The 27,281-nt window shown below is 43.2% G+C and overlaps 1 protein-coding gene across 1 annotated transcript in view; it reads right to left on the bottom strand.

The window, feature by feature from the left end:
* The window catches only part of LOC121082202 (ankyrin repeat domain-containing protein 26-like), a 70,174-nt gene that overhangs the window by 17,837 nt on the left and 25,056 nt on the right, over positions 1–27,281 (bottom strand). Inside the window, 18 exon segments of the mRNA XM_040581550.1 lie at positions 2–587; positions 1,752–1,898; positions 2,352–2,535; positions 4,706–4,919; positions 6,867–7,005; positions 7,237–7,270; positions 8,276–8,425; positions 9,267–9,493; positions 12,903–13,027; positions 13,722–13,824; positions 14,969–15,231; positions 18,585–18,651; positions 18,792–18,820; positions 20,449–20,551; positions 21,695–21,756; positions 25,311–25,377; positions 25,517–25,545; positions 27,174–27,276. Coding sequence (XP_040437484.1) covers positions 2–587; positions 1,752–1,898; positions 2,352–2,535; positions 4,706–4,919; positions 6,867–7,005; positions 7,237–7,270; positions 8,276–8,425; positions 9,267–9,493; positions 12,903–13,027; positions 13,722–13,824; positions 14,969–15,231; positions 18,585–18,651; positions 18,792–18,820; positions 20,449–20,551; positions 21,695–21,756; positions 25,311–25,377; positions 25,517–25,545; positions 27,174–27,276 — 2,632 coding nt within the window.

The following is a 27,281-nucleotide window of genomic DNA, read 5'->3' on the forward strand; positions in this document are numbered from 1 at the left end:
ATTTCTAAAAGCAAAGCTTTTTCTCTGAGCATTTGCTTCAACTGGTGAAGCTCATTTTCTAGCCTATTAGCTTTGCTTTTAGCTTTACACAGCTGCAGAGACAAGCTCTTGTTGGCTTCTTGCACGTCAGAGAGGTCACGATGGAGCTCGACTTGCAAGCAAAGGCATTCATCACGTTCTCTGTGAAATCTTCGTTCAGCATTGCTTTTTGATGACAAATGAAGTTCAAGTTCTTGAACTGCAGCGTTCAGGGAGGAACGAAATGATTCAATTTCTGTCTCTAGTCTGTCTTTGCTTTTGTTTGTCTGCTCAACTTTGGAAGTCAGCACCGCAGATTCTGTCTTTAGTAAGTCCAGCTCCGTGTTGAACTGAAGAACCGTTTGTGTTAATGCTTCCTTGTTCAGTTTAAGTTCCTTTTTGAGAGCTTCATTTTTTTCTTTCAAGGTCTCATTTTCCTTTAAATATTTTCCTTGTTCCTCCTGGTGCCTAAGTCTTACTTGAGTGAGTTCTAGCCTTAGCATAGCAATCTCATCTTGTAGTAACTGATTCTTGTACAACAGATCCTTTTCTCTCTCAGTGCTGGATTCCTGAATGACAGGGAAAATGAATAAAGAGCCAATTGGGAAATGAATCTACAAAAAACCTGCAGCAATAAACTGCATTTTAACATTTCTAGTACTAAAGCATGACTTCAAAGATGAAGTTTCAGGCAATAAGCTACTCTGTGAACCCACGCACATGTACAATGTACGTACACAACGGAAGTGCAACATATCCTTAAAACCTAAATGAACATCCCAAATATACAGTTACGGTTTTTTCCCCCCTTAAACCAGCAACCAAAGCTTTTAAAATGACAGTGCTTTCTTGTATGTGCATGCCTTTATAATACTGCCTTTAAGGTTGAATTAGTTGTGCTACAGATCTGGTAAAAACAAGGCTAGAAAGGGTATTTTCCTTCTCAAATGTCTTCTGAACACTTATCCTTTTGTGTTACTGGAAGTTAGCTATGAAACTCAATCACCCCCGGAATGCAATAGTCCTGTATATTTCCTCTTTATTGTATGTATAACTTTTTTCCACTTAAACACATTCACCCTACATTTACTGGGCAGCACAGCCAAGAACAAAAAGGCTTCCAGGAACTGCACATTCCTTAGGAAATTCAGTAAACTCTTTTCAAGATCTTTTTTAATACAGTGTTTATGATTGCTTTTTCTCCTCCAGTTACTCTAACTCTTACAGAGAGTTGAATTCATTGCTGATATTCGATCATAAAATTTTAGTTATGTGGAGGTGGAAAAGAAAGGCATACTTGAAGTAAGTTCAATAAGGGAATAACTAATTTAAAAAAAAAAAAAAAAAAAAGCAATGGAAACACAAACACTGTCAAACAACTTTCTTCCTGGTCAACCTTGCCATAGGTAGCTAGGTGTTTCACTGCTAGAAAGCCTAAAAAGTGATGACAAAATGTCTATGAAATGGAAAATAACAGATAGGTTAAGAAACGGTGTAAATAGTGTCTTCTATTAGTTTCCTACTTGCACAAGTAATTCAGGTACATACAGGAGTGGTGCTGCTTTCCAGAACTTTTAGACATAAGAGAAAACAAGAAAGGTATTTACCCAGATAAGTTACACTGGTAAACAGTAAATAAACCATCAAGAAACAGAAAAAGTTAGGTAAGATTTATTATGACTTTAAAACAAACATGGTGAAATTTAATTTATTAGAAAAAAAAATCTGTTTACCTCTGATTTTTTTCCTATAGATCTTCTTGTCTCTTCTTCTAGTTCCGTTTGTCTCCCAAGGTGGTTGTTCAAAATTCCTTCTTGAAGGGCTCTGGCCCTCTTTTCCTGAGAGAGCTGTCTCTGTGTTTCATCACGTTCCTCTTCAACCTACAGTAATACAATAAAACTGCTTGCATCTGAAGAAAAAACAGAGCTAGCAATACATCTTCCCATTCTCCCTTGCATACTTGAAAACATTTTTGATTCCCCACCGTTATGATAATCCACCTATAAATAAATAAATTTAAATTTTCTTATGAAAATTTAAGAAGGCGAAATACAGGATGTTTTGTAGTAATTCAAAAAAAGGTAAGGCTTTGCCTGAAATACAAATGAAACCTCAATTTTGAAAAAGGAAAAAAGGAATAATAAACTGCAAAGCAAAAAAAAAAAAAGAACAGCCCAATTGTGAACCAACTGTACTCTACTGTTCTCAAAAACTGACAATTGTTATCCAACGCCTCTTCCGTGAACAAAGCGCCTCCTTCTCTAGGCATACTGGAATACAATTGAAAAGAAGCAGAAAATAAGACAAAGAGTTTAATTCATTATTTAATATACCTGTTTCAAGAGCTTTCTCAGTGTTCTTAACTCCATTTCTAAATTCCTAGAGTGTAACTCAAGTTTCTGTTTCTCCTCCATCTCTTTACAATATTGATCGTCTTTCCTTCGGAGGTCTTCTCTCATTTTCTCACACAGCATTTCTACTCTGAGCTTCTTTTCTTCTTGTTGTTTCAAAGAACATCTGGGATTTAACGGAGTATTTGAGAAACAAAAGCACTGATATAAAAGTAGATATTCCAACATGATGAACTTGCAGAGACAACTCAAACCATAAAAAATGTTAAATGTTTTCAGAGTTCATATTTTTACTGTACTTTTCAACTTTTTAAAGAATTCTAACTTCATTCCGTTGTGCATGGTATCAGTTGTACAAGATAGAGAAAAAAAACTTTGAGTGATTTATCCGTTATTTGTAAGTTTGTATAGGGAAACACACACCAGTGTGCACACTATAATAATAAAATTAAAAAAACCCATCTTCATATTACAGCCATTTTGTTGAAAAAGGAGTTTGTTGTCTCATTAGATCAAAGTATCGTAAACTTTTACTATGGTTAGTATACATTTTCTTAGTATACTGAGCATTGCCTACATATTACGGATTCAGTGACCAGAAGTAATACTGGTGAATCAGCACGCCACTTACCTACGGCAGACCCAACAATTTTTCAGCAAGCCTTCTGTAAGTCTAAAACAACTGCTGACCACAGACAGAACAAGCAGCTTCTGTTTACTCGAGAAGGATGTCAGTGTTCAAAACCAGATTCAGAAATGCATGGGGTTTAAGCTGAATACGATTAAAAACAGGTTTAAACCTCAGTGGATCTACCTCTGGGAGAAACTACAGCAATTTCATTTTGAAGCTGACTTACAAGGAAAGCCTTATGGAAGGTCAGCTTCTTTACCAACTGAAACAATCAGCAATGAGCACTGACATGGTAAAAAACGGTCCATGGTGTGCCCACGGTACCCAAACAAGAAAGCAGCTTTGTGTTTGATCATTATTTTGACTATTTTTTCCCATATACTCACAATAGTGGACAAAAAAAAAAAAAAAAAAAAAAAAATCCAAGTGTCAACCTAAGGGAAGAACTGCCAATTGAAAGCCTGCTTTAGAAATTCTGCAAAACAAGAATCAACCACCACTAAAATCACTTGAAAGATTGACAGAAACATTTGTATTTGAATGGCGTATATTGCAAGGAGAAAGCTTTACATGTAATTTCTAGTGTAATTTCGCAAAAAGTGTAACTTTTGAAAGTATAAATTTAACGCTGCTTGGAGAATTCACTTAGAATGAAAATACTACTTCTTTATACTTGACAGATGTTTGAGGATTTTGAACACCTGCTGAAGTCAAACCCAGGCCAAGCTGGGACCGGCCTCTCTTCCTCGTACCCCCCTCCCCCGCGCTGGGAGGCCCAACTCCCCCAGGCCCAGCTCCCGCAGCCTCCCCTCACAGGGCTGGTGCTCCTGCCCCCGGGCCAGCCCGGCATCTCCCTGCCGACCTCACACGGACTGGGCAAGATCTCCTGGGCTGGGCGGCCAAACACCGGGCCCCGGGCTCGAGACACAGCTCAGCAAGCCCTGCGGCGGGGTGGGCACTCACTGCCCCCCCGTGCCCTGGCACTGCTGCCCTCCATACAGCCCAGGCCGCTGCGGGCCGCCCCAGCTGCCAGCTCACGGGGGCTCCTGCTGAGCTCGCTCTCTGCCTGGGCCGCTCCCCAGCCACGCCATCCCACCGGGGATCACCACAAGGAGATCTCCCCTCCCAGGCCAGGGCTCTGCAGTTGTCCTTGCTGAACTGCCTACGGTGCCTGCTGGCCACCCCTGTCTGACGTGATGTCAACAGCGATGAGAAACCTCACACCTCCGGGTCTAGCTCAGGAGTGTGGGGAAAGGGGCAATCCCAAACGTGACCTTTCCAACAAACAAACAGGTAAGCAAACAAATGCTCTAAGCTCTGGTTTGACTTGCACTGGGTGGAGCTACCAGAAATCCTAGTATTATAGGCCCACTGAAGCTGCAAGGACAAAATGAAAAAAAAAAAAACACCACCCAACCATCTCTCAAATCTCTCTTATAAATCTGATTTCCCCATACACACTCTCTTGCTCTTTTCTTGCTAGAAAACAAAGTTAGAACAACATCCAGAAGACTGTACATGGAGCTGGTATCCGGACGTTTTTCCCCTCTCCCATTATCTACTTCATAGCATAACTGGCCCACGGGATTCAAAAAACCCAAACCCAAAAGACTGGAAACTTCTCATCCTGTTGCCTGCACCATCAGTGTCTTTCGGAACAAAACCACTGACAAGATAATACATTATCAGACCACAATTTACATACTTAAGGCTTTGGATATCCCTTTTCCATTCTGCTTCTTGGTGAGCCAATACGGATTTCAAATCTTGAGTCTTCTCCGCTCTGAACTGTGACTCCTCCCTTTCATCTTCCAATTTCCTTACTTCTCTTGAGAGCGCTTTATACTGATTTTTCTGACGTTCTATTCTCTGTTCATATTCAAGAAGTACGTTTTGCATTTTCAGCAAAGTAGCAGAACCTGGTTTGAGACAGAAAAGACGCAAAGCTGCACAAATACTGCCCAATGTATAAGCTGTTCAGTGCTTTGCTGCGTTAGGTGCAGGTGGCAGGTCTCGGTAGTGGGAAGGTCCCTGTGAGAAGGAGCCAGGGGTCGTCCCGTGCTGGACATGGACGGTTTCGATGGACCCACCGCAGGGCACAGCTGAGCCTCTCAGCCGTGCTGGCAGCTCCTCAGGAAAAACAAATGTAGGAAAGGGCGAAACCACCACACGGGCAGAGAAGGGGAAAAGCATGTGAAAACCAGCCCCGCAAACGAACACCCAGGTCAGCGAAGGAGGAGGGAGAGGTGCTGCTCCAGGTGCCAGAGCAGAGATTCCCCTGCAGCCCCTGAGAGAACCATGCTGGAGCAGATACCCACAGCGCAGTGCTGCGGAGGACCCCGTGCCAGAGCAGGCGGATCCTTCCCGAAGGACCTGCGACCCATGGAGGGCCCAGGGTGGAGGAGATTTTCCCCAAAGGACTGCAGCCTGGGGGAGGACTCACACTGGAGCAGGGAAAAGGGACGAGGAAGGAGCAGCAGAGAGAAACTGCTACGTCCCGACTGCAGACCGCAGCCTCCCCGTGCTGCCTGGGGAGGTGGCAGGGAAGGAGCGCAGCAGAGCTTGAGCAGGGGGGGTGCCGACGTGTCCTTCTCAGGGTTTGGGTCTTTGTTTCTCACTATCCAAATGTATTTTAATCGGTGGAGTCTGTTTGGCCAGTGACAGTCACTGGGAAGTGACAGCCCTGCCTTCACACTGACCCACAAGCTTTTTCACCCCGTTTCGTCAAGGAGGGGCAGTGGCAGCACTGGGCGGGGAGTTTGGCCTTCGGCCAAGGTTAACACTTGCCTAATGAAATTTTAGCATAGTTTAAGAGCCCTAGTAAGTGATGCTTATGTTTATATAATGCCTTGTGCATATATGCAAGCATCTTATGACAGTTGAAATTTGTTATATATATGTACTTATTATTTTTAAGCAAAGCCATTATTTTGCTGTACTCTTTGTCATTAGCTGTTGAGGGGTGTGCTGGTTGTGGCTGGGATAGTGTTAATTTTCTTCACAGTCGCTGGTACGGGGCCATGTTTTACAGCTGTGCCGCAAACAGGGTTGGTAGCACGGGGATGTGTTCCTTATGGCCCAGCAGCGCTCACACAGAGCCAAGGCCTTTCTGCTCCTCACCCCACCCCACCAGCCAGCAGGCTGGGGGTACGCAAGGAGCCGGGCCGGGACACAGCTGGGACAGCTGACCCCAGCTGACCCAAGGGATGTGCCATGCCACGCGGCATCATGCTCAGCGTATAAAGCTGGGGGAGGACGAAGGAAGGGAGGGACATCCAGAGTGATGGCACTTTGTCTTCCCAAGTATTTGTTATGCGTGACGGAGCCCTGCTGTCCTGGAGATGGCTGAACACCCGCCTGCCCATGGGACGTGCTGGATGAATTCCTTGCTTTGCTTGCGTGCGTGGCTTTTGCTATTAAACTGTTTTCATGCCAACCCATGAGTTTTCTCACTTTTCCCTTTCCGATGCTCTCCCCCACCCCACTGGGGTGGAACAAGTGAGTGGCTGTGTGGTGCTTAGGTGTTTATGTGTGGCTGGGCTTAAACCACATCAGGGGGATATAAAGAAGAAAAAGCTCTTGCTGACTTTTGATGACCGCATTAGAAGGAGCTGAACTGTACTTTGCAAGAAACTGCTTCTCCAGCTCTGACTAGACAGAAAACCAATGATAACGTAAGGCACATCGGCTGGTAATGCAGGCAACATCTCAGGTTAGGTGACAGTTTCACAGCTTTTGAGGGGGATCTCTAGTCACAAAGAGATACTATATCAAAATATGAAATTAAAATACTTAGGAGTGCATACAAAGAAATCATGTTTTAAGGGGAACTTGTAACAGCTGAAGACAGAGACTTGAAAACATACCCATATGAACCACACTAAGCTCCTCCAACAGCAGCATAGTCTCCTTGTAGGTTGAAGCTTGTAACCGGACATCCTCTGAAGTTGGGTCAGATGAGCGAGTTAAACCAGGGTCATCAGTTACTTCCACTGGTATGCTGACCTACAAAAAATACAGTACTTTCTGTAATTCCACTGTCTAGTATTACAGACCATTCCAAATGCATGAATGATTCATTCTCTCCTTCACAGCCCACAGATTTGTCTCAAATACAATAAAGCTGCATACCAGCAGCAATTTGTACATCTGGTTGATCACTACATAAACACTGCTCCCACCTAAGTGATTAAAAGCTGATAGAGACTGTTTATCAAGAAACTAGTTTTACAGTACCTCGTTCCTTTCACTCCTGGTTGTTGCTGCAGGTCTAGAAAACAAGAAATATATTTCAGTACTGAAATGCTTACTTTGCATTATGAATAATACCTACAGTTGCTTTGAAAAATTAATTGCAGAACTGAATTAAACTAAAATCTGGTATAGTAACTTTGCTAGATATAGTTCAAGACTGAAACAATTATTGTGTGCTATTAATGTCTACTGGAAGGCTAATTTTTCCGCAAGATATTAAGCAAATAGTTGAAATAACTGTTCCCTAAACTTCACGCAAAGTGACAGAAATCTTACAGCTACAGACATGTAGCTATACGCTTACGTGCATTCCCTGTTTAATACCAGGGGTTTAGCTCTCTTCAGTACCGAGAATCCTTCTCCTACAGGTCAAAGAACTGTAATTTTGGATTCTCTGGTGTCCTGGGTCTGGCTGGGATGCAGTTTATTTTCTTCACAGCAGCCCACACAGGGCTGTGTGTTAGATTTCTGACCAAAGCAGTGTTGGTAACACACCAGATTTTTAGCTAGGGCTGAACAGTGTCAACAACTTCTCTTTCTCACTTTGCCACAACCCACACAAGTAAGTTCAGGGTGGGCAAGAAGTCAGGAGGGTACACAGCTGCAAGAGAAAAGGTGGAGCGGGGAGCAGGGCAAAAAATCCTGAGATACCTGCAGTGAAAAAACTGAGATACCTCGCCCTTTTTAAACACATGAAATACTTCTATGCCTGTGCACACACTCATGTAATTAATCAGAATTTGTGCACGTGACCTTATTGTTGACTTGGCCAGCATGTTCAAAAGCACTCTAAAAAAAAGTGAAGTGTTTGTCAACACAAAGCGCATCAGGTAGTCACAGGAAAGAACAAGAAAGAACAAGAAAGAACATCAGGTGGTCACACGAAAGAACAAGAATCTTCATATGCATCAGGTTTACAAAAAACCTTAAACACACAACAAAAACCCAAACTTGCCTCTAGCTCTCAGGCCAATTTTTATCATTAAGTGAGTTTTATTTTCAACATTCCTTATATGCATACCTTCCTTCATCCTCAGATGTTTCACTGGAAGTGCTATCATCCCGTACTTGACCATGATTGCCACTGGAAGAGCTCATCTGCTGATGAGCCTTCTGCTTTGAAGGCTGTCTTTTACTTTCCTTTGCACCTTTGGCATTCAGGGCAATTTTACTGCATTACACAGAAAGAAAGAAAAAAAAACACCAAGTGAGTAGGTTTATAAAAAAATATTTCTGTGAAACAGACATACTTAAGATGATGTCCAGAAACAACCGAGACAAAAAATAGCTATGATAAAATCACAGACTTGACTGTAAAGATCGTGGAATATGCCCAAGTATTTAAAACCCTTCCCCTAGAGTGAGGGGGACACGTGGAATCTGAGCTGGATCCAGGTTAAGCTGGACTGTATCCAACAGCCACGTTACAGAAAGCATCTAGAGCAGAGATTCCTTTGAAGGACAGACAGAAAAAGCTCCTGCTTAGGTCTGCATAAAAATACGTGTGCCTTCTTTAGACTTTTGAGATTGGTTTGGTAATATCATCTTTTCCCCTCTCCCGACAAAGGGCATATTAACTTAATGAAAAGGAAAACACCAACTGCACGGAGATCACTAAAATCACCTAGAAAAGGGAGTAGTAGCAAACCCCAAATTCCTACTTTTCTTTTCTAGGTGGCCATTTCCTACAAAAATAACTGCTTTTTCCAGTCTTCAGTTCTGGTTTTGAAGATGCATTTTACCTCAGTGTTGACATGGAAATCACAGGAATTTAGGTGGGCGTTTTCTTTTGTTTTCCCCTTTTCTTTTTTTAGAGCAGGCAATAAATTTGAACCTCCATCGTGCGCTTCATTTTGTCTAAAAAGAATTTTTCTTCATTTTTTGAGAAGCAGTGGACTACTCACTATGGCTTTCACCACTGAGGAAACTACTTCAACTACCACAGTATCAGAAAACCTAAGACACTTACATAGTACTACAAATAAGAATTAGAGATTATTTCCTCAGCTTACCCTTTCATTGGCATTTTAATCAATTTTGAGCTCTCCCCAGATGAAAAACTCTTTTTGTCTTTTTCTTCTATCGTGTTTTCATTCTCCATTTTCAAACAGTCATTCTTCCTTACAGTAATCTTTTGTTTCATTTGCCGATTAGTGATGTTATTTAATTTATCCACACATTCCTGTTTTGCCACGGCCTGCACTTTTGAACATCTTTGTTTGCTTTTTTCCTTCTTAACCTATAAAAACAAAGTTAAGCTTCACGTATTTCTAGAAGACAGAAACACCACATCCAAGATTGATTAATTCAGGGTTTACCCCTGAAATAATATAAAATGATCTTCTTTTTAATTCATAGAGATTTTCACAAATTTTCACAAAATTACACTACAAAGTGTATTATGCCATTGAAAGTACTTTGAATTCACTCATGATGCAAGACATAACAAAAATACAGCCCTTAGAAAGAAAACAATAGTGTCTCTTAAAACATGAACAAGAAAAAAGTGAAAACATTACTGATGGACAAAGCGTTAGGAGGACTGCACAATGTTTGTTGTAACACCACCAGAAAAAAATCAAGTGGAACTGCGAACAAGGGGAGGAAAGAAAAAAAGATCCCAAACCCACAAACACAACTGGTTTCACAGGAAAGAGGAATTTTAGTGAAAGGCAATGAAGACACACCACGCAGATATCACAGCACATGAATTATTAGTCAGGACCCTGTTCAGAAGCTATTTTCATTCTTTGATTCAGAATCAGAACCGATAGAGTTCTATGGATTTCTTTTTATGGCAATGAAGAGATAACTACTTGCACTGGAACCAAGTGCCACCTATTGTTAAACTGGAACAATAATGCATTCTGTTTTCCAAAAATGGGGAAAAAAGACAACTCTCTACTGCTCTCTTTATTCACCAGTCACCAATTTAATTAGAAGAAACCCCAATTTGTAGGAAGCATCTTCCCTTCGTGACTAATAACTAAAGTGAACAGGACCGTTGATCCGGAGCGAGATTAAAGAATAAAGAGTAGCAGGTGAACTACCTCTTCTGGCAGCTGTACCTTCTCTTTCTCCAAAGCCAGGAATACTATTTGCAGCATTCCTACCCTACCCTTAAATCTTCCCGTATCTTGGTTTAGTTCTTCATCAAGATTCCTTTTCAGCATGACGTATGATTGCTGAGCATTTGCAAAAAGACTTTCCATTTCTGTTTCTCCTATTTTGTTGTTAATAGAGCAGTCCCTGGGAAAATCATCACTAAATCCAGAGTCTTTTCCAAGTTTCCTCTGTTACAAAAAGTGCATTTTCATCACGTGTAGAAACTGGTCTTATTTTAGGAATAATATTAGAAATGTCATCCAAAAGACTTGTTTTAAAGCTGTATCTCGGGGAGTATTCAGGACTTCCCACTGCATTTCTACTACTTCCAGTTTCATTCTCTTCCATTTCCATAGAAGGCATTTTTTTTTCTCTCTCTCTCTCTCTCCTTCTGCTAGAGGCATCTTTGTATCATCGATATTGTTTGTGCAATCTTCTTCATCTGTACTCCAGGTATCTTCCATGTTTGCATTTCAGTTATCTTGATCAGAAAGGACACCAAGACTCGGATTACAGTTTCCATTTTGGGTACTTTCCCACCTAGCATAAGTTTAATATCTCCAAATTCACTTTACTTTCTAAGCTGTTACTTGATTCCGTTGCATGAGATGAAACAACATGAGAACTCTTCAGCTCAGCACTGAAGCCATCTTCTGACATTTCTTCCACAAGGGAAGTAGTTTTCCCACTTTCATTAATTTCACCAAGCAGCTGCTTTAGCTCTGCTGTAACATTTTTACAATTTGTTTTCAATTCCCTTTTCTCATTTTCAACCCACATTCTTGCATATCTTTCTTTCCAAGGTTTTGGACTTAACTGCTTGTCAGCACTGTGCAATTCCTCATTTTCTGCTGTGAAATTTCTGATGTAAAACTTCTGCCTTACCAGTGTGATTTTCATGTGCTGTTTTTTTCTATCAAGTTGGTAGTTTCTAAAGTATATTTATCCTTAAGTAAACAGGTACAGACAGAAAGATTATCAAGAAAAATTACTGCAGTTAATCTATGCAATTTCTGTTGCAAATTCATCCTATAATAGAAATAAGGCATTTTGAAAGCCATTTTCATAAAAAAAATCAAGGGACACTAAATGAAAGGTTCACTGCACACCATCTTCTTAACAAGAGAAGGACTCAGAGACAGCAGTTTCTTGGGTTAGGTTTGCCTAGGCATTAGGGTTGCTTTTACCTTTTAGCCTGCTCGCTTGCTGTAACTGCCGGCATTTGTCACAGAGCATGTTTATTTTTCATGTTTTATTGCTTTAATACCGTTTTTCATTAAAACTGCCAACATTTTTCTCACCCACCCTCCTCCCTCCATCGCGCTCCACTGTCTGGCATTGTACAGTCCCCGGCCACCTAAGCTAACCCAACGGGAATGAACATGACAAGCTTCTTACCGTTCACCACACGGAGAACTGGCTAAGGGAGATTATTTCTTCACCCAAGCTTCAGAAATAATAAATTCCACTCCAAGGTGCAAAGGAAAGGATTTATTAGGGAAACCTGCCTGCTCCTGCCCTCATCCCAGGAATCAGGAACCCAAGCTCGCAGGAAAACCGCACCATGCCTTAACCCTACCCAGCCCCCTCAAGTCCCTGTCCCCACGCTCTGTTTCTCAACAGCTCCCACTGCTTCTGCCCCGTGTCACAGTCCTGCCCACACGCCCCTTCCCCTCGTGGTGCCTCCTGAACAGGGCCTGCAGCCTTGGTGTCCCAGCGGGCTGAGACCGTCACGCTCCTCGCGCTCCTCTCGTCAGCCAGGCCCTGTTCTCCCGCGGCAAAGACCCCTCCGCTCACAAGAGGGAAGGAGCACCTCAGCCAGACACCACCTGTCTCACCCTCCCCCTTCCCAAGCTCACTGGCCAACTACTACCACCTTGCAACAGGCTTAAGTCCTGCGCTTTGCCTGCTAGAATTAGGCACGTCCCTCTCTCGTGATGCCCGGCTGTGGGGTGGAAATCATTTGCTACGCTGTCCCTTCGGGTGTTCCAGAGGACGCCAGACCCCGCTGTGCAGCCCTGCCCCGCACGCCCGCCACAAGCAGGACGCCTGCCTTATTCCCCTCTAGGATACCCTCCGAGAAAACCCTTTTCAAACACTTCACGTGGCCAAACAAGAGCGTATTTTGCAGAGGCTGGGGAAGCCTCAGAAAGGTCACCACATTTCAAGGTGTTCTCTTTGACCTTTGTCTTACAAAGAGGAAGACCGGCGTGTTTCATCAAACAGATCAGCATATTATAGACAAATCTCCCTCTTCACTTGAACGTGCATTTTGCACAGGCAATAAAACCCACATTTGGTGGCACTGTTTCTCAGCAGTGCACAAGAGGAAAAACACCGCTCAAAATGTAAGCAAACCAACTGACAACAAATCAGTGTAACAGCAAGCATCCGACATAGTGACAAGGATTTTACCCCACCATAAGAAGACTGTATCCAACTCTCCTTCAGACTGTAAACACAGCCTTCACCTACAGGACGTCCCTTCTGCATTATTCACCGACTGGTACGTTTTCTTTACCTTAGTGTATAATACAGCCTACTGAATCAGACTGCAATCCAAAATATTTGGGTTTACATACCCGCACACCATAATATTCAATGCCATCCTTCATGTCTTCTTTTTCAGCTGATGATGACATATGAAAGGTAGATCCCGAGTTCTCACCTGCAGTGAAAAACCACACATTTTTATAACCAGCATGCCTTCATATTACTTATTTACACCTAGAGTGCATCCTGAATCATCCTACTTGTGACAAAAAACTACTTAACACAAAATAAAAAAAATACTATGTGCAGGACTGACCATTTAGTAAAGGAGAAATCCTTCAGATGAGAGTTCTACGCCAACAGCAAAACTTCCCTGCCATTCTACACTCCAGATGCTCAAGAGACAGCGTCGCAAACTACAGGCAGAAGCCCTTCACAACAAACCCTGAACTTTCAGTCACGTTTTAGCTCCTAGGCAAAGCGTAACAGTAAGGTATCAAAAATTAAGACGGGGGGGAAAAGTGCTTGGCCAGATCATAGCTTTCTTCTGCTACGTTATCATCCAAGAATGTCCAGGTGTTCAGACAGGTCAGCCCTAAACCACATACACTTTCAGCACTATGCCACAAGAACCCGAACCCAAAGAGATACAAACACATCCAAAGGACACACGTAACGCAAACAAGGTAACTTCCTTTACAACTTGCCGGCAAGCGCCGTGACAGCTGGTGTTAATTAACAAATACTAAGCACCTCACTGCTATAGCGCGCACCCACACCGTAAGTGCATTCCTAAGGCAGACATCGATAAAAGCTCACTTCAGCCTGTACGTGTTTACAGACAAACATTTAGTCCACCAGGAAGTTACCGGTGTGGCGCTCCCCTGAAACAATCCGTGAGCGTGCTCCGTGTCTGTCTGCAGCTGGAAGCAACACACCAGGTGATCCTTCTTCCCGACTTTCAGAATCCGTCTGTAGAGCATAAAACACGGGCGTGAGCATCGGTACAAATTCTCAACTCATTTCTACGCAAAATGTTCCTGCTAAGCCAACTTGCACAGCATGGAATCACAAAAGCCTTTGATCAGCCCCTTGGAAAGGGCACGTCAAGACACAGTATATTGGAAAATCACAGCAGACTTGTGTGTTTTCAGATCTTAGGCAAAAACCTCACAACTCATCTAAACTAGTCTGTCACGCTGGCAAACTGCACAGCCGCAAGGGAGAATTAACACGGTAACTCGAGCTGTGGGTTGCGAACCCGTAACTGCAGGTCTGGGGGGGACCCAACTTTCGGACTGAACTGGTACCCGATACTCAAATTTGTGCTGACGTTCCCCAGGCACACGTCCTGCAGTGGGGAGCGAACACATTGCTACTCCCAGTTGCAAGGGTTGAACAAAGACTTTTTGGGCTGAACAAAGACAAGCAAGACAAAGCTTACAGAAACCAAGGCTACAAAAAAAAAACCAACCCAAAAACAACCCAGCAGCATTTTAGCCTTGTATTTTTAAGAAGCGGGTGGGGAAGAGTTCCTTCTTCCTCACAAGAAAAGTCAGAGGGCGTAAGCTACAGACTCTGCCCGCTTTCTTCTAACCCATTACCACAGACAGGAAGAACTAAAAGGGCAAACACAGCCAGCACGTGTGGTATCTCTGTTGAACGCGACTCTCAAAAAGGGCCAAAACGGTAGAAAGGCTCTTTCCCAAAGCAGCTCATCATCTAGGCTGCAGACCCTAAGGGCAACCACTGAACACGTCAGCGGAATAGAGTTGTGTGGTGAAAAAGCAACAATCCCGCCAGCCCCGCTGAGGAGCTCAGACTATTTTAAGCAGCAAGAAACTTCACTGCCGCAATACTGTACCAGAAACCCAACTCCAAGGGCCAGCTGCCATGAGACCCAAATCATTAGCTCGACCTACCTTCACCCCAAGCCTCGCTGAACAGCTAGCACACAGCACAAGTATTTCAAGGGCCCCCAGTTACAAACATACAGCAGAACCAGGAGAAGGGGAAATAAGCCTCAGCCGCGGCAGGGCCCAAGCTCCGAGTGCTTCTGGATCTCGCTCCCCACCCCCGCCCCACTGGGAACCCCGGTGTCCTTCACGGGAAATACCTCAGAATCCCAGGGAGATTCAGCATCTTCCTCTTCCTCTGCTCCCACCGCAGTCAGGGCACCTACAAAGGCAGTAAGAGGTGAGACACTGAGCCCTTCTATTTCACTCTGCTTTTCCCCATCACCCCTGCGCCCAAAAGATGCACAGCGGTTCTGTTGCTGAGGACAAACTAAGGAGTGAGTGTTGAATTCAAGGGTTTCTTCACACCCAGCGCACAACATACCACGGTACTTCCTTTGGATCGCCACCTCTCTTGCCTCCTCTCCAGCAGGAGATGGCTATGCACAAAGCTTTGCTGCTAGAGAGGGACGCAATATTCTTCGCACAAGAAAAGCGAGCAAGACAGGAAGAAAATCCGGAACATCATAAAAATACAAAAGGGTCTACTATTGATGAATCACAGGGCCAGCCTCGCTTTTGGCATTTTCTCCTGTAGGCGACTCCTTTTACAAACTTTCATTGTCTACGTGCTACTCCTAGAAGCCTCTCCACCCACGTACAGCAGCGGGTGGTCAGTCGGTCAGACAGACGGGGCTGCTCCTACTCTGCTTCCATGAAGGTACGCTTACCAGACTTCTTCTGTCACTTCACCAACGTTCACTCAGGTCACAAACAGCAAAATGCAGGCAGCTTCCTGCCATACAATTTGATACGCGCCATCACTCCCATCATGTAACATGGACACCACAATTTTGCTTAGAAGATAAGACTTAGATGTGGATGCAGGAGAGCTGTGACACCTCCCCTGTGCACAGCACAGGCTGAATGACCAGCTTTTCTGGTCAACTGTATCTGCCTGAAAGCTGGATAAAAGCAGACCTGCGAGCACCCAGGGTTTTGTTTTGTACGGGCCTTCTAAGGATGCAAGTCACATTCTCTGTTCAGAGTACGTAGGTGTCTTCGTCTTCTGGATTCTGTTTCAGAGTGCAGTCACTTCAAAATTAGGCGCCATGCTGCTAGAATGAAAAGCAACCCTTAACTCCTCTTCAGCCTTGCCCGTCACGGTCAACAGGAAAGTTTTCAGCAGCAGCTATTTGAGCCTGAAGTCTCCCTTTTTAGGTAAGATTTTAACAACATTGGAGCCCCTAAGAATCCTTTTCCACAGGGTTTAATCAATCTTGACATTTCTGTATGATGGGTACAGAACAAGGAAGAAGCAGGAAAGGTGAAAGGCTACAGTGTTCTTCTATCTGCAAAATTCCAGTTCTCATCGTGTCGGTAACTCTAGTCAGTAATTATTTTTCCAACCACTGGAAAAATAACTCAAAAACATAAACTAAAAAGATAAGGACTTCTCCCATTAGCTGTTGCAAGTAAAATTTCTTCTTTCCTTGGAGCAGTAATTCACGAGTCTATTTTCTGCCAACACTGGCTTCTATTGGCTTCTGTCAACACTGTGAAAGAGGAGGACTCCTCACTGTCAAGAGTTCTTCACTTTTAGCACAGGGAGAAAGTCTTAGTTAAAACACTGGCAGAACCCTACTCCAAGGCTTCTGAAGAGCCCACCATTCAAAAAAACGTATATAAAAAATTCACAGGGTAAACCAGATGCCAGTATTTTTGCCTGTCATTTATTGCTACCATGCATTTTTATTAACGGATGCCTGCAGTGCAGCGCATACAAAAAGATGCAAATCCCCCACCTTTTACTCTGGTCTGCTCTCTAGCTAGCATTGAAAAATGACTTCTGGTCATCTTAGTTCTTTCCAATTAGTCCTCACCTCTCCACTCTATTCTGAGACTTCCCTCCTCATAAATTGTCTTACATAATGACTTTTGGCAGATTGCAGTGGACAGCAGCTACTCTTCTATACAGAAAACACGAGAACACCACTACTTTGCCTCAAAAATAGATTTTAAGGATGTATTATTATGCGACAGTAACAAAGTAAATAGAATGGGAAATTCCAGCTCTCACTGAACATTTAATTGTGAAAGATACTGTACCTGTTCTCCAGATTTATGAAATCAAGTTGTCAAGGATGGCATTTCAACCCTTTTAGAGTCAGAAATATTTGTGCTGCAGGAATCATGATGCTTTGCTGAAGCAACCTAAATTCCTTAAACCCAAATCCAAACATGAACTGTTTGAGAGAAAGAAATTTTTACATCTACACCTACTTCTTAGCACCTGACCTTCAAGGTAACATATGGCTAAAAACCAGCATGACGCAGGTGAATAAAGCCACACAGGAAAAACAGCCGACATGAAATGAGCCACGAAAAGGCAACCTTTCTGTGTTTGTAATAGCGTAACATACTGGTCCGTTGTGGGGCTACACTTCACATTACTGTGGAATACAGACATAACCAAAACTCAAGTTTTCACCGAACAACCTCTAACAAGTATTTGTGTGTCTTACCAGAACACTGTCACTGCAAAATAAAGGGCAAGAGAGGACCTGTTGCTTGCCCATTGCAAATACACGAGAGGGAGAAGAGCGAGAGGAGAAGGAGGAAGATACATCTCCTAGAGAGAAGTTTCATCTCTATTATTGTCAAAAGAACAACAATACTGGTTTTTTTTCCTTCGCCTAAAGCAAAGATGCCAAAGAACTTGTAACTTCTAAGTATAGAACACAAATAGTTCCAAGTCCGCTTACTTTTCTGCATATCTGTTCACCTCTCTCTGGTTTATATTGTCAATAGCCCATTGTAGAAACTCTAAAACCTGAATGGCAAATTGTTTCTCATCCGATTAACAAGTGTGATTAATACAAAATACAACACAAATTATCAACTATACAAATCAATAAACCTCAGAACAAAGAAACAAAAAAATCCCATTAAGGTTACATATCCTCTCCCAAATACATAGCCGACCAGCTAGCCGCCTCAACTTTAGCCTTGTTTCCAAAGAAAAAAGAATTCCTGACAACACGCTGACACTAATTTCCTCCCATCTTGTCTCTCTTCCTCACCTCCCTCCCCTGCCTCTGAGCCTGCTGGTCATTTTCCATGAAACAGGAGAGGGAAGCCTCAGAGGAACGTGTTTGTACATGTTTCAAAACAACTGCCAGGCAGGTAGAGATAAAGCCAGGCAAGTAATATTTCCTGAAAACTACAGCTACGGCACGAGCCCAAGAATTACCCTTTGTGGCTCACGGGCAGCTCCTGGACAGCCTAGCCTACAGATCCCTAGCCTGGAATCAGCCACAGCACACGCTCAAAGGACCAAGACAATCAGGAAGGGGGGGGGGGGTGGGGTTGAGCCACGGAAAGAAAAGCAGACTTCAGGACTGCCTGAAAAGGGGAGATGACAGCAAGTACGGTGTAGGAAGCGTACATCACGGAAGGGTATGGACAGTGCTGAACAGCAGACTAGAGGAGGGAGCAAACACATACACCGAGGATTATTTCAGTACACCTTCTGCTCCCGGGATGCCTTGCTAGAGCCATTCATTCCGTATTACAAAGGAAATTGCAAGTACAATGGGTCTGTTCATAAAAGAACACTACAAAGAGATTGTTATGAACACCTTCAATATCTTCTGCGTGTCCTAAACCAAATTCCTCCAACAGATCCGCAAAACAAATCAATCAGATGCTTTATTAAATACTCCCGTCTAGAAAGATTACAAAGCTAAACCCAGAACTACATGCCGTGAACATTACCTGATTTCTGCTGCATTTTTTTAGGAGAGGTTTCATTCATTTCCAAAACAGATTCAGGGGTCTTCAGCTATGAAAGACAATCCAATGACAAAAAAAAAAAAAAAAAAAAAAAAAAAAAAGAAAGAAAAGAAAAATTCAAACTTAAAGTAACTACATAATATTTAACGAGCAGGACAAGTAGTCAGTCTGACACGAACAAATACTTACCTGGGAATTGTCGGGGTTCTCCAGAATGCCTGGAGGTAAAAAATGTTTTGGAAAGTGTTATTTCATTTAATTGAAGGCACCTTTCACTCCATTCAACATCAGCAGTTTCTACAACTAAGTATTACTCGCAAGCTTTATTCCATCGAGACTGCGATACTTAACATTCAATCTACTTCAACATCCAGCATTTGTATCAGTATACAAGAAATGGACAATGCACGCTTCCCATCCTGCGCCTTGGATTTAAGAAATAATACTCACAGAACTAGGACAAGCCATAGGAAGCAGTAAGGACATGCTTGTTAACACAACAAGATCAAAATACTTATTTTGAGGAGCTGAACCCTGCCTTCTACAAAGATTATTTCAAAAGCCAAAGCTGGTCTGCTGTAACGAACTACCGTAAAACAGTCCAGCAGCACTACGACTGCGATTATCCTACAAGTGTTTAATGTTGAGGAGTGTTTTCCTTTCCATCGATGGGACAGAGGAAACGTGGGTGCAGACACAGACACCTCATACACATCATTCAATGAGGTAGAAGCAAACTAGTTCTTATCAGGTTGTTCGGGTCTAGCTTGTGTGGAAAGGAAAAAAACCAACACATTACAGTTGGTTGTAATCTGCATTTATAGCACAGTTCCAAATATGTAATTTTTTAAAAATTTTTGTCCAACATGGAAATCATTTACAAACCCACGCAATCTACTGGCCCACCTATATTTCTCAAGTCCTCTGCTTTAGTCATCTTACAGTTTGAGTCCTCTCATGAAAGAGGTGCATGAAATGTTACTAAGAATGGCTCCACAGCATTATTTTCATGTTTACAAAAACGGTTAAAAAGCAAACAGCATTTGATTTCAGTAAACTTGGTGGTCTAGCAGTATAGAAAAACCTTAGAAAGATTAGCGTAATCACCTTTTACCTCCTTTTTACACCGATTTTAAACTTCTCTTAGTAGAATCATACAAAGCACGACAACTACTCAGCAAGGGGATTTACAAGCTCCCAGGAGCTTTTAAAGTTTTGCTTCCAGCTTACTAAACTAAAACTGGATTCGCTTCTTCAGCTATTCTATTGTACTTACACTACAAGCAGGACTGACCGTTTAGTAAAGGAGAAATCCTTCAGATGAGAGTTCTACGCCAACAGCAAAACTTCCCTGCCATTCTACACTCCAGATGCTCAAGAGACAGCGTCGCAAACTACAGGCAGAAGCCCTTCACAACAAACCCTGAACTTTCAGTCACATTTTAGCTCCTAGGCAAAGCGTAACAGTAAGGTATCAAAAATTAAGACGGGGGGAAAAGTGCTTGGCCAGATCATAGCTTTCTTCTGCTACGTTATCATCCAAGAATGTCCAGGTGTTCAGACAGGTCAGCCCTAAACCACATACACTTTCAGCACTACGCACAAGAACCCGAACCCAAAGAGATACAAACACATCCAAAGGACACACGTAACGCAAACAAGGTAACTTCCTTTACAACTTGCCGGCAAGCGCCGTGACAGCTGGTGTTAATTAACAAATACTAAGCACCTCACTGCTATAGCGCGCACCCACACCGTAAAGTGCATTCCTAAGGCAGACATCGATAAAAGCTCACTTCAGCCTATACGTGTTTACAGACAAACATTTAGTCCACCAGGAAGTTACCGGTGTGGCGCTCCCCTGAAACAATCCGTGAGCGTGCTCCGTGTCTGTCTGCAGCTGGAAGCAACACACCAGGTGATCCTTCTTCCCGACTTTCAGAATCCGTCTGTAGAGCATAAAACACGGGCGTGAGCATCGGTACAAATTCTCAACTCATTTCTACGCAAAATGTTCCTGCTAAGCCAACTTGCACAGCATGGAATCACAAAAGCCTTTGATCAGCCCCTTGGAAAGGGCACGTCAAGACACAGTATATTGGAAAATCACAGCAGACTTGTGTGTTTTCAGATCTTAGGCAAAAACCTCACAACTCATCTAAACTAGTCTGTCACGCTGGCAAACTGCACAGCCGCAAGGGAGAATTAACACGGTAACTCGAGCTGTGGGTTGCGAACCCGTAACTGCAGGTCTGGGGGGGACCCAACTTTCGGACTGAACTGGTACCCGATACTCAAATTTGTGCTGACGTTCCCCAGGCACACGTCCTGCAGTGGGGAGCGAACACATTGCTACTCCCAGTTGCAAGGGTTGAACAAAGACTTTTTGGGCTGAACAAAGACAAGCAAGACAAAGCTTACAGAAACCAAGGCTACAAAAAAAAACCAACCCAAAAACAACCCAGCAGCATTTTAGCCTTGTATTTTTAAGAAGCGGGTGGGGAAGAGTTCCTTCTTCCTCACAAGAAAAGTCAGAGGGCGTAAGCTACAGACTCTGCCCGCTTTCTTCTAACCCATTACCACAGACAGGAAGAACTAAAAGGGCAAACACAGCCAGCACGTGTGGTATCTCTGTTGAACGCGACTCTCAAAAAGGGCCAAAAAGGTAGAAAGGCTCTTTCCCAAAGCAGCTCATCATCTAGGCTGCAGACCCTAAGGGCAACCACTGAACACGTCAGCGGAATAGAGTTGTGTGGTGAAAAAGCAACAATCCCGCCAGCCCCGCTGAGGAGCTCAGACTATTTTAAGCAGCAAGAAACTTCACTGCCGCAATACTGTACCAGAAACCCAACTCCAAGGGCCAGCTGCCATGAGACCCAAATCATTAGCTCGACCTACCTTCATCCCAAGCCTCGCTGAACAGCTAGCACACAGCACAAGTATTTCAAGGGCCCCCAGTTACAAACATACAGCAGAACCAGGAGAAGGGGAAATAAGCCTCAGCCGCGGCAGGGCCCAAGCTCCGAGTGCTTCTGGATCTCGCTCCCCACCCCCGCCCCACTGGGAACCCCGGTGTCCTTCACGGGAAATACCTCAGAATCCCAGGGAGATTCAGCATCTTCCTCTTCCTCTGCTCCCACCGCAGTCAGGGCACCTACAAAGGCAGTAAGAGGTGAGACACTGAGCCCTTCTATTTCACTCTGCTTTTCCCCATCACCCCTGCGCCCAAAAGATGCACAGCGGCTCTGTTGCTGAGGACAAACTAAGGAGTGAGTGTTGAATTCAAGGGTTTCTTCACACCCAGCGCACAACATACCACGGTACTTCCTTTGGATCGCCACCTCTCTTGCCTCCTCTCCAGCAGGAGATGGCTATGCACAAAGCTTTGCTGCTAGAGAGGGACGCAACATTCTTCGCACAAGAAAAGCGAGCAAGACAGGAAGAAAATCCGGAACATCATAAAAATACAAAAGGGTCTACTATTGATGAATCACAGGGCCAGCCTCGCTTTTGGCATTTTCTCCTGTAGGCGACTCCTTTTACAAACTTTCATTGTCTACGTGCTACTCCTAGAAGCCTCTCCACCCACGTACAGCAGCGGGTGGTCAGTCGGTCAGACAGACGGGGCTGCTCCTACTCTGCTTCCATGAAGGTACGCTTACCAGACTTCTTCTGTCACTTCACCAACGTTCACTCAGGTCACAAACAGCAAAATGCAGGCAGCTTCCTGCCATACAATTTGATACGCGCCATCACTCCCATCATGTAACATGGACACCACAATTTTGCTTAGAAGATAAGACTTAGATGTGGATGCAGGAGAGCTGTGACACCTCCCCTGTGCACAGCACAGGCTGAATGACCAGCTTTTCTGGTCAACTGTATCTGCCTGAAAGCTGGATAAAAGCAGACCTGCGAGCACCCAGGGTTTTGTTTTGTACGGGCCTTCTAAGGATGCAAGTCACATTCTCTGTTCAGAGTACGTAGGTGTCTTCGTCTTCTGGATTCTGTTTCAGAGTGCAGTCACTTCAAAATTAGGCGCCATGCTGCTAGAATGAAAAGCAACCCTTAACTCCTCTTCAGCCTTGCCCGTCACGGTCAACAGGAAAGTTTTCAGCAGCAGCTATTTGAGCCTGAAGTCTCCCTTTTTAGGTAAGATTTTAACAACATTGGAGCCCCTAAGAATCCTTTTCCACAGGGTTTAATCAATCTTGACATTTCTGTATGATGGGTACAGAACAAGGAAGAAGCAGGAAAGGTGAAAGGCTACAGTGTTCTTCTATCTGCAAAATTCCAGTTCTCATCGTGTCGGTAACTCTAGTCAGTAATTATTTTTCCAACCACTGGAAAAATAACTCAAAAACATAAACTAAAAAGATAAGGACTTCTCCCATTAGCTGTTGCAAGTAAAATTTCTTCTTTCCTTGGAGCAGTAATTCACGAGTCTATTTTCTGCCAACACTGGCTTCTATTGGCTTCTGTCAACACTGTGAAAGAGGAGGACTCCTCACTGTCAAGAGTTCTTCACTTTTAGCACAGGGAGAAAGTCTTAGTTAAAACACTGGCAGAACCCTACTCCAAGGCTTCTGAAGAGCCCACCATTCAAAAAAACGTATATAAAAAATTCACAGGGTAAACCAGATTCCAGTATTTTTGCCTGTCATTTATTGCTACCATGCATTTTTATTAACGGATGCCTGCAGTGCAGCGCATACAACAAGATGCAAATCCCCCACCTTTTACTCTGGTCTGCTCTCTAGCTAGCATTGAAAAATGACTTCTGGTCATCTTAGTTCTTTCCAATTAGTCCTCACCTCTCCACTCTATTCTGAGACTTCCCTCCTCATAAATTGTCTTACATAATGACTTTTGGCAGATTGCAGTGGACAGCAGCTACTCTTCTATACAGAAAACACGAGAACACCACTACTTTGCCTCAAAAACAGATTTTAAGGATGTATTATTATGCGACAGTAACAAAGTAAATAGAATGGGAAATTCCAGCTCTCACTGAACATTTAATTGTGAAAGATACTGTACCCGTTCTCCAGATTTATGAAATCAAGTTGTCAAGGATGGCATTTCAACCCTTTTAGAGTCAGAAATATTTGTGCTGCAGGAATCATGATGCTTTGCTGAAGCAACCTAAATTCCTTAAACCCAAATCCAAACATGAACTGTTTGAGAGAAAGAAATTTTTACATCTACACCTACTTCTTAGCACCTGACCTTCAAGGTAACATATGGCTAAAAACCAGCATGACGCAGGTGAATAAAGCCACACAGGAAAAACAGCCGACATGAAATGAGCCACGAAAAGGCAACCTTTCTGTGTTTGTGATAGCGTAACATACTGGTCCGTTGTGGGGCTACACTTCACATTACTGTGGAATACAGACATAACCAAAACTCAAGTTTTCACCGAACAACCTCTAACAAGTATTTGTGTGTCTTACCAGAACACTGTCACTGCAAAATAAAGGGCAAGAGAGGACCTGTTGCTTGCCCATTGCAAATACACGAGAGGGAGAAGAGCGAGAGGAGAAGGAGGAAGATACATCTCCTAGAGAGAAGTTTCATCTCTATTATTGTCAAAAGAACAACAATACTGGTTTTTTTCCTTCGCCTAAAGCAAAGATGCCAAAGAACTTGTAACTTCTAAGTATAGAACACAAATAGTTCCAAGTCCGCTTACTTTTCTGCATATCTGTTCACCTCTCTCTGGTTTATATTGTCAATAGCCCATTGTAGAAACTCTAAAACCTGAATGGCAAATTGTTTCTCATCCGATTAACAAGTGTGATTAATACAAAATACAACACAAATTATCAACTATACAAATCAATAAGCCTCAGAACAAAGAAACAAAAAAAACCCATTAAGGTTACATATCCTCTCCCAAATACATAGCCGACCAGCTAGCCGCCTCAACTTTAGCCTTGTTTCCAAAGAAAAAAGAATTCCTGACAACACGCTGACACTAATTTCCTCCCATCTTGTCTCTCTTCCTCACCTCCCTCCCCTGCCTCTGAGCCTGCTGGTCATTTTCCATGAAACAGGAGAGGGAAGCCTCAGAGGAACGTGTTTGTACATGTTTCAAAACAACTGCCAGGCAGGTAGAGATAAAGCCAGGCAAGTAATATTTCCTGAAAACTACAGCTACGGCACGAGCCCAAGAATTACCCTTTGTGGCTCACGGGCAGCTCCTGGACAGCCTAGCCTACAGATCCCTAGCCTGGAATCAGCCACAGCACACGCTCAAAGGACCAAGACAATCAGGAAGGGGGGGGGGGGGTGGGGTTGAGCCACGGAAAGAAAAGCAGACTTCAGGACTGCCTGAAAAGGGGAGATGACAGCAAGTACGGTGTAGGAAGCGTACATCACGGAAGGGTATGGACAGTGCTGAACAGCAGACTAGAGGAGGGAGCAAACACATACACTGAGGATTATTTCAGTACACCTTCTGCTCCCGGGATGCCTTGCTAGAGCCATTCATTTCGTATTACAAAGGAAATTGCAAGTACAATGGGTCTGTTCATAAAAGAACACTACAAAGAGATTGTTATGAACACCTTCAATATCTTCTGCGTGTCCTAAACCAAATTCCTCCAACAGATCCGCAAAACAAATCAATCAGATGCTTTATTAAATACTCCCGTCTAGAAAGATTACAAAGCTAAACCCAGAACTACATGCCGTGAACATTACCTGATTTCTGCTGCATTTTTTTAGGAGAGGTTTCATTCATTTCCAAAACAGATTCAGGGGTCTTCAGCTATGAAAGACAATCCAATGACAAAAAAAAAAAAAAAAAAAAAAAAAAAAAGAAAGAAAAGAAAAATTCAAACTTAAAGTAACTACATAATATTTAACGAGCAGGACAAGTAGTCAGTCTGACACGAACAAATACTTACCTGGGAATTGTCGGGGTTCTCCAGAATGCCTGGAGGTAAAAAATGTTTTGGAAAGTGTTATTTCATTTAATTGAAGGCACCTTTCACTCCATTCAACATCAGCAGTTTCTACAACTAAGTATTACTCGCAAGCTTTATTCCATCGAGACTGCGATACTTAACATTCAATCTACTTCAACATCCAGCATTTGTATCAGTATACAAGAAATGGACAATGCACGCTTCCCATCCTGCGCCTTGGATTTAAGAAATAATACTCACAGAACTAGGACAAGCCATAGGAAGCAGTAAGGACATGCTTGTTAACACAACAAGATCAAAATACTTATTTTGAGGAGCTGAACCCTGCCTTCTACAAAGATTATTTCAAAAGCCAAAGCTGGTCTGCTGTAACGAACTACCGTAAAACAGTCCAGCAGCACTACGACTGCGATTATCCTACAAGTGTTTAATGTTGAGGAGTGTTTTCCTTTCCATCGATGGGACAGAGGAAACGTGGGTGCAGACACAGACACCTCATACACATCATTCAATGAGGTAGAAGCAAACTAGTTCTTATCAGGTTGTTCGGGTCTAGCTTGTGTGGAAAGGAAAAAAAACAACACATTACAATTGGTTGTAATCTGCATTTATAGCACAGTTCCAAATATGTAATTTTTTAAAAATTTTTGTCCAACATGGAAATCATTTACAAACCCACGCAATCTACTGGCCCACCTATATTTCTCAAGTCCTCTGCTTTAGTCATCTTACAGTTTGAGTCCTCTCATGAAAGAAGTGCATGAAATGTTACTAAGAATGGCTCCACAGCATTATTTTCATGTTTACAAAAACGGTTAAAAAGCAAACAGCATTTGATTTCAGTAAACTTGGTGGTCTAGCAGTATAGAAAAACCTTAGAAAGATTAGCGTAATCACCTTTTACCTCCTTTTTACACCGATTTTAAACTTCTCTTAGTAGAATCATACAAAGCACGACAACTACTCAGCAAGGGGATTTACAAGCTCCCAGGAGCTTTTAAAGTTTTGCTTCCAGCTTACTAAACTAAAACTGGATTCGCTTCTTCAGCTATTCTATTGTACTTACACTACAAGCAGGACTGACCGTTTAGTAAAGGAGAAATCCTTCAGATGAGAGTTCTACGCCAACAGCAAAACTTCCCTGCCATTCTACACTCCAGATGCTCAAGAGACAGCGTCGCAAACTACAGGCAGAAGCCCTTCACAACAAACCCTGAACTTTCAGTCACATTTTAGCTCCTAGGCAAAGCGTAACAGTAAGGTATCAAAAATTAAGACGGGGGGAAAAGTGCTTGGCCAGATCATAGCTTTCTTCTGCTACGTTATCATCCAAGAATGTCCAGGTGTTCAGACAGGTCAGCCCTAAACCACATACACTTTCAGCACTATGCCACAAGAACCCGAACCCAAAGAGATACAAACACATCCAAAGGACACACGTAACGCAAACAAGGTAACTTCCTTTACAACTTGCCGGCAAGCGCCGTGACAGCTGGTGTTAATTAACAAATACTAAGCACCTCACTGCTATAGCGCGCACCCACACCGTAAGTGCATTCCTAAGGCAGACATCGATAAAAGCTCACTTCAGCCTATACGTGTTTACAGACAAACATTTAGTCCACCAGGAAGTTACCGGTGTGGCGCTCCCCTGAAACAATCCGTGAGCGTGCTCCGTGTCTGTCTGCAGCTGGAAGCAACACACCAGGTGATCCTTCTTCCCGACTTTCAGAATCCGTCTGTA

This window comes from Falco naumanni, unplaced genomic scaffold, assembly GCF_017639655.2.
Source record: "Falco naumanni isolate bFalNau1 unplaced genomic scaffold, bFalNau1.pat scaffold_42_arrow_pat_ctg1, whole genome shotgun sequence".
NCBI classification, from domain to species: domain Eukaryota; kingdom Metazoa; phylum Chordata; class Aves; order Falconiformes; family Falconidae; genus Falco; species Falco naumanni.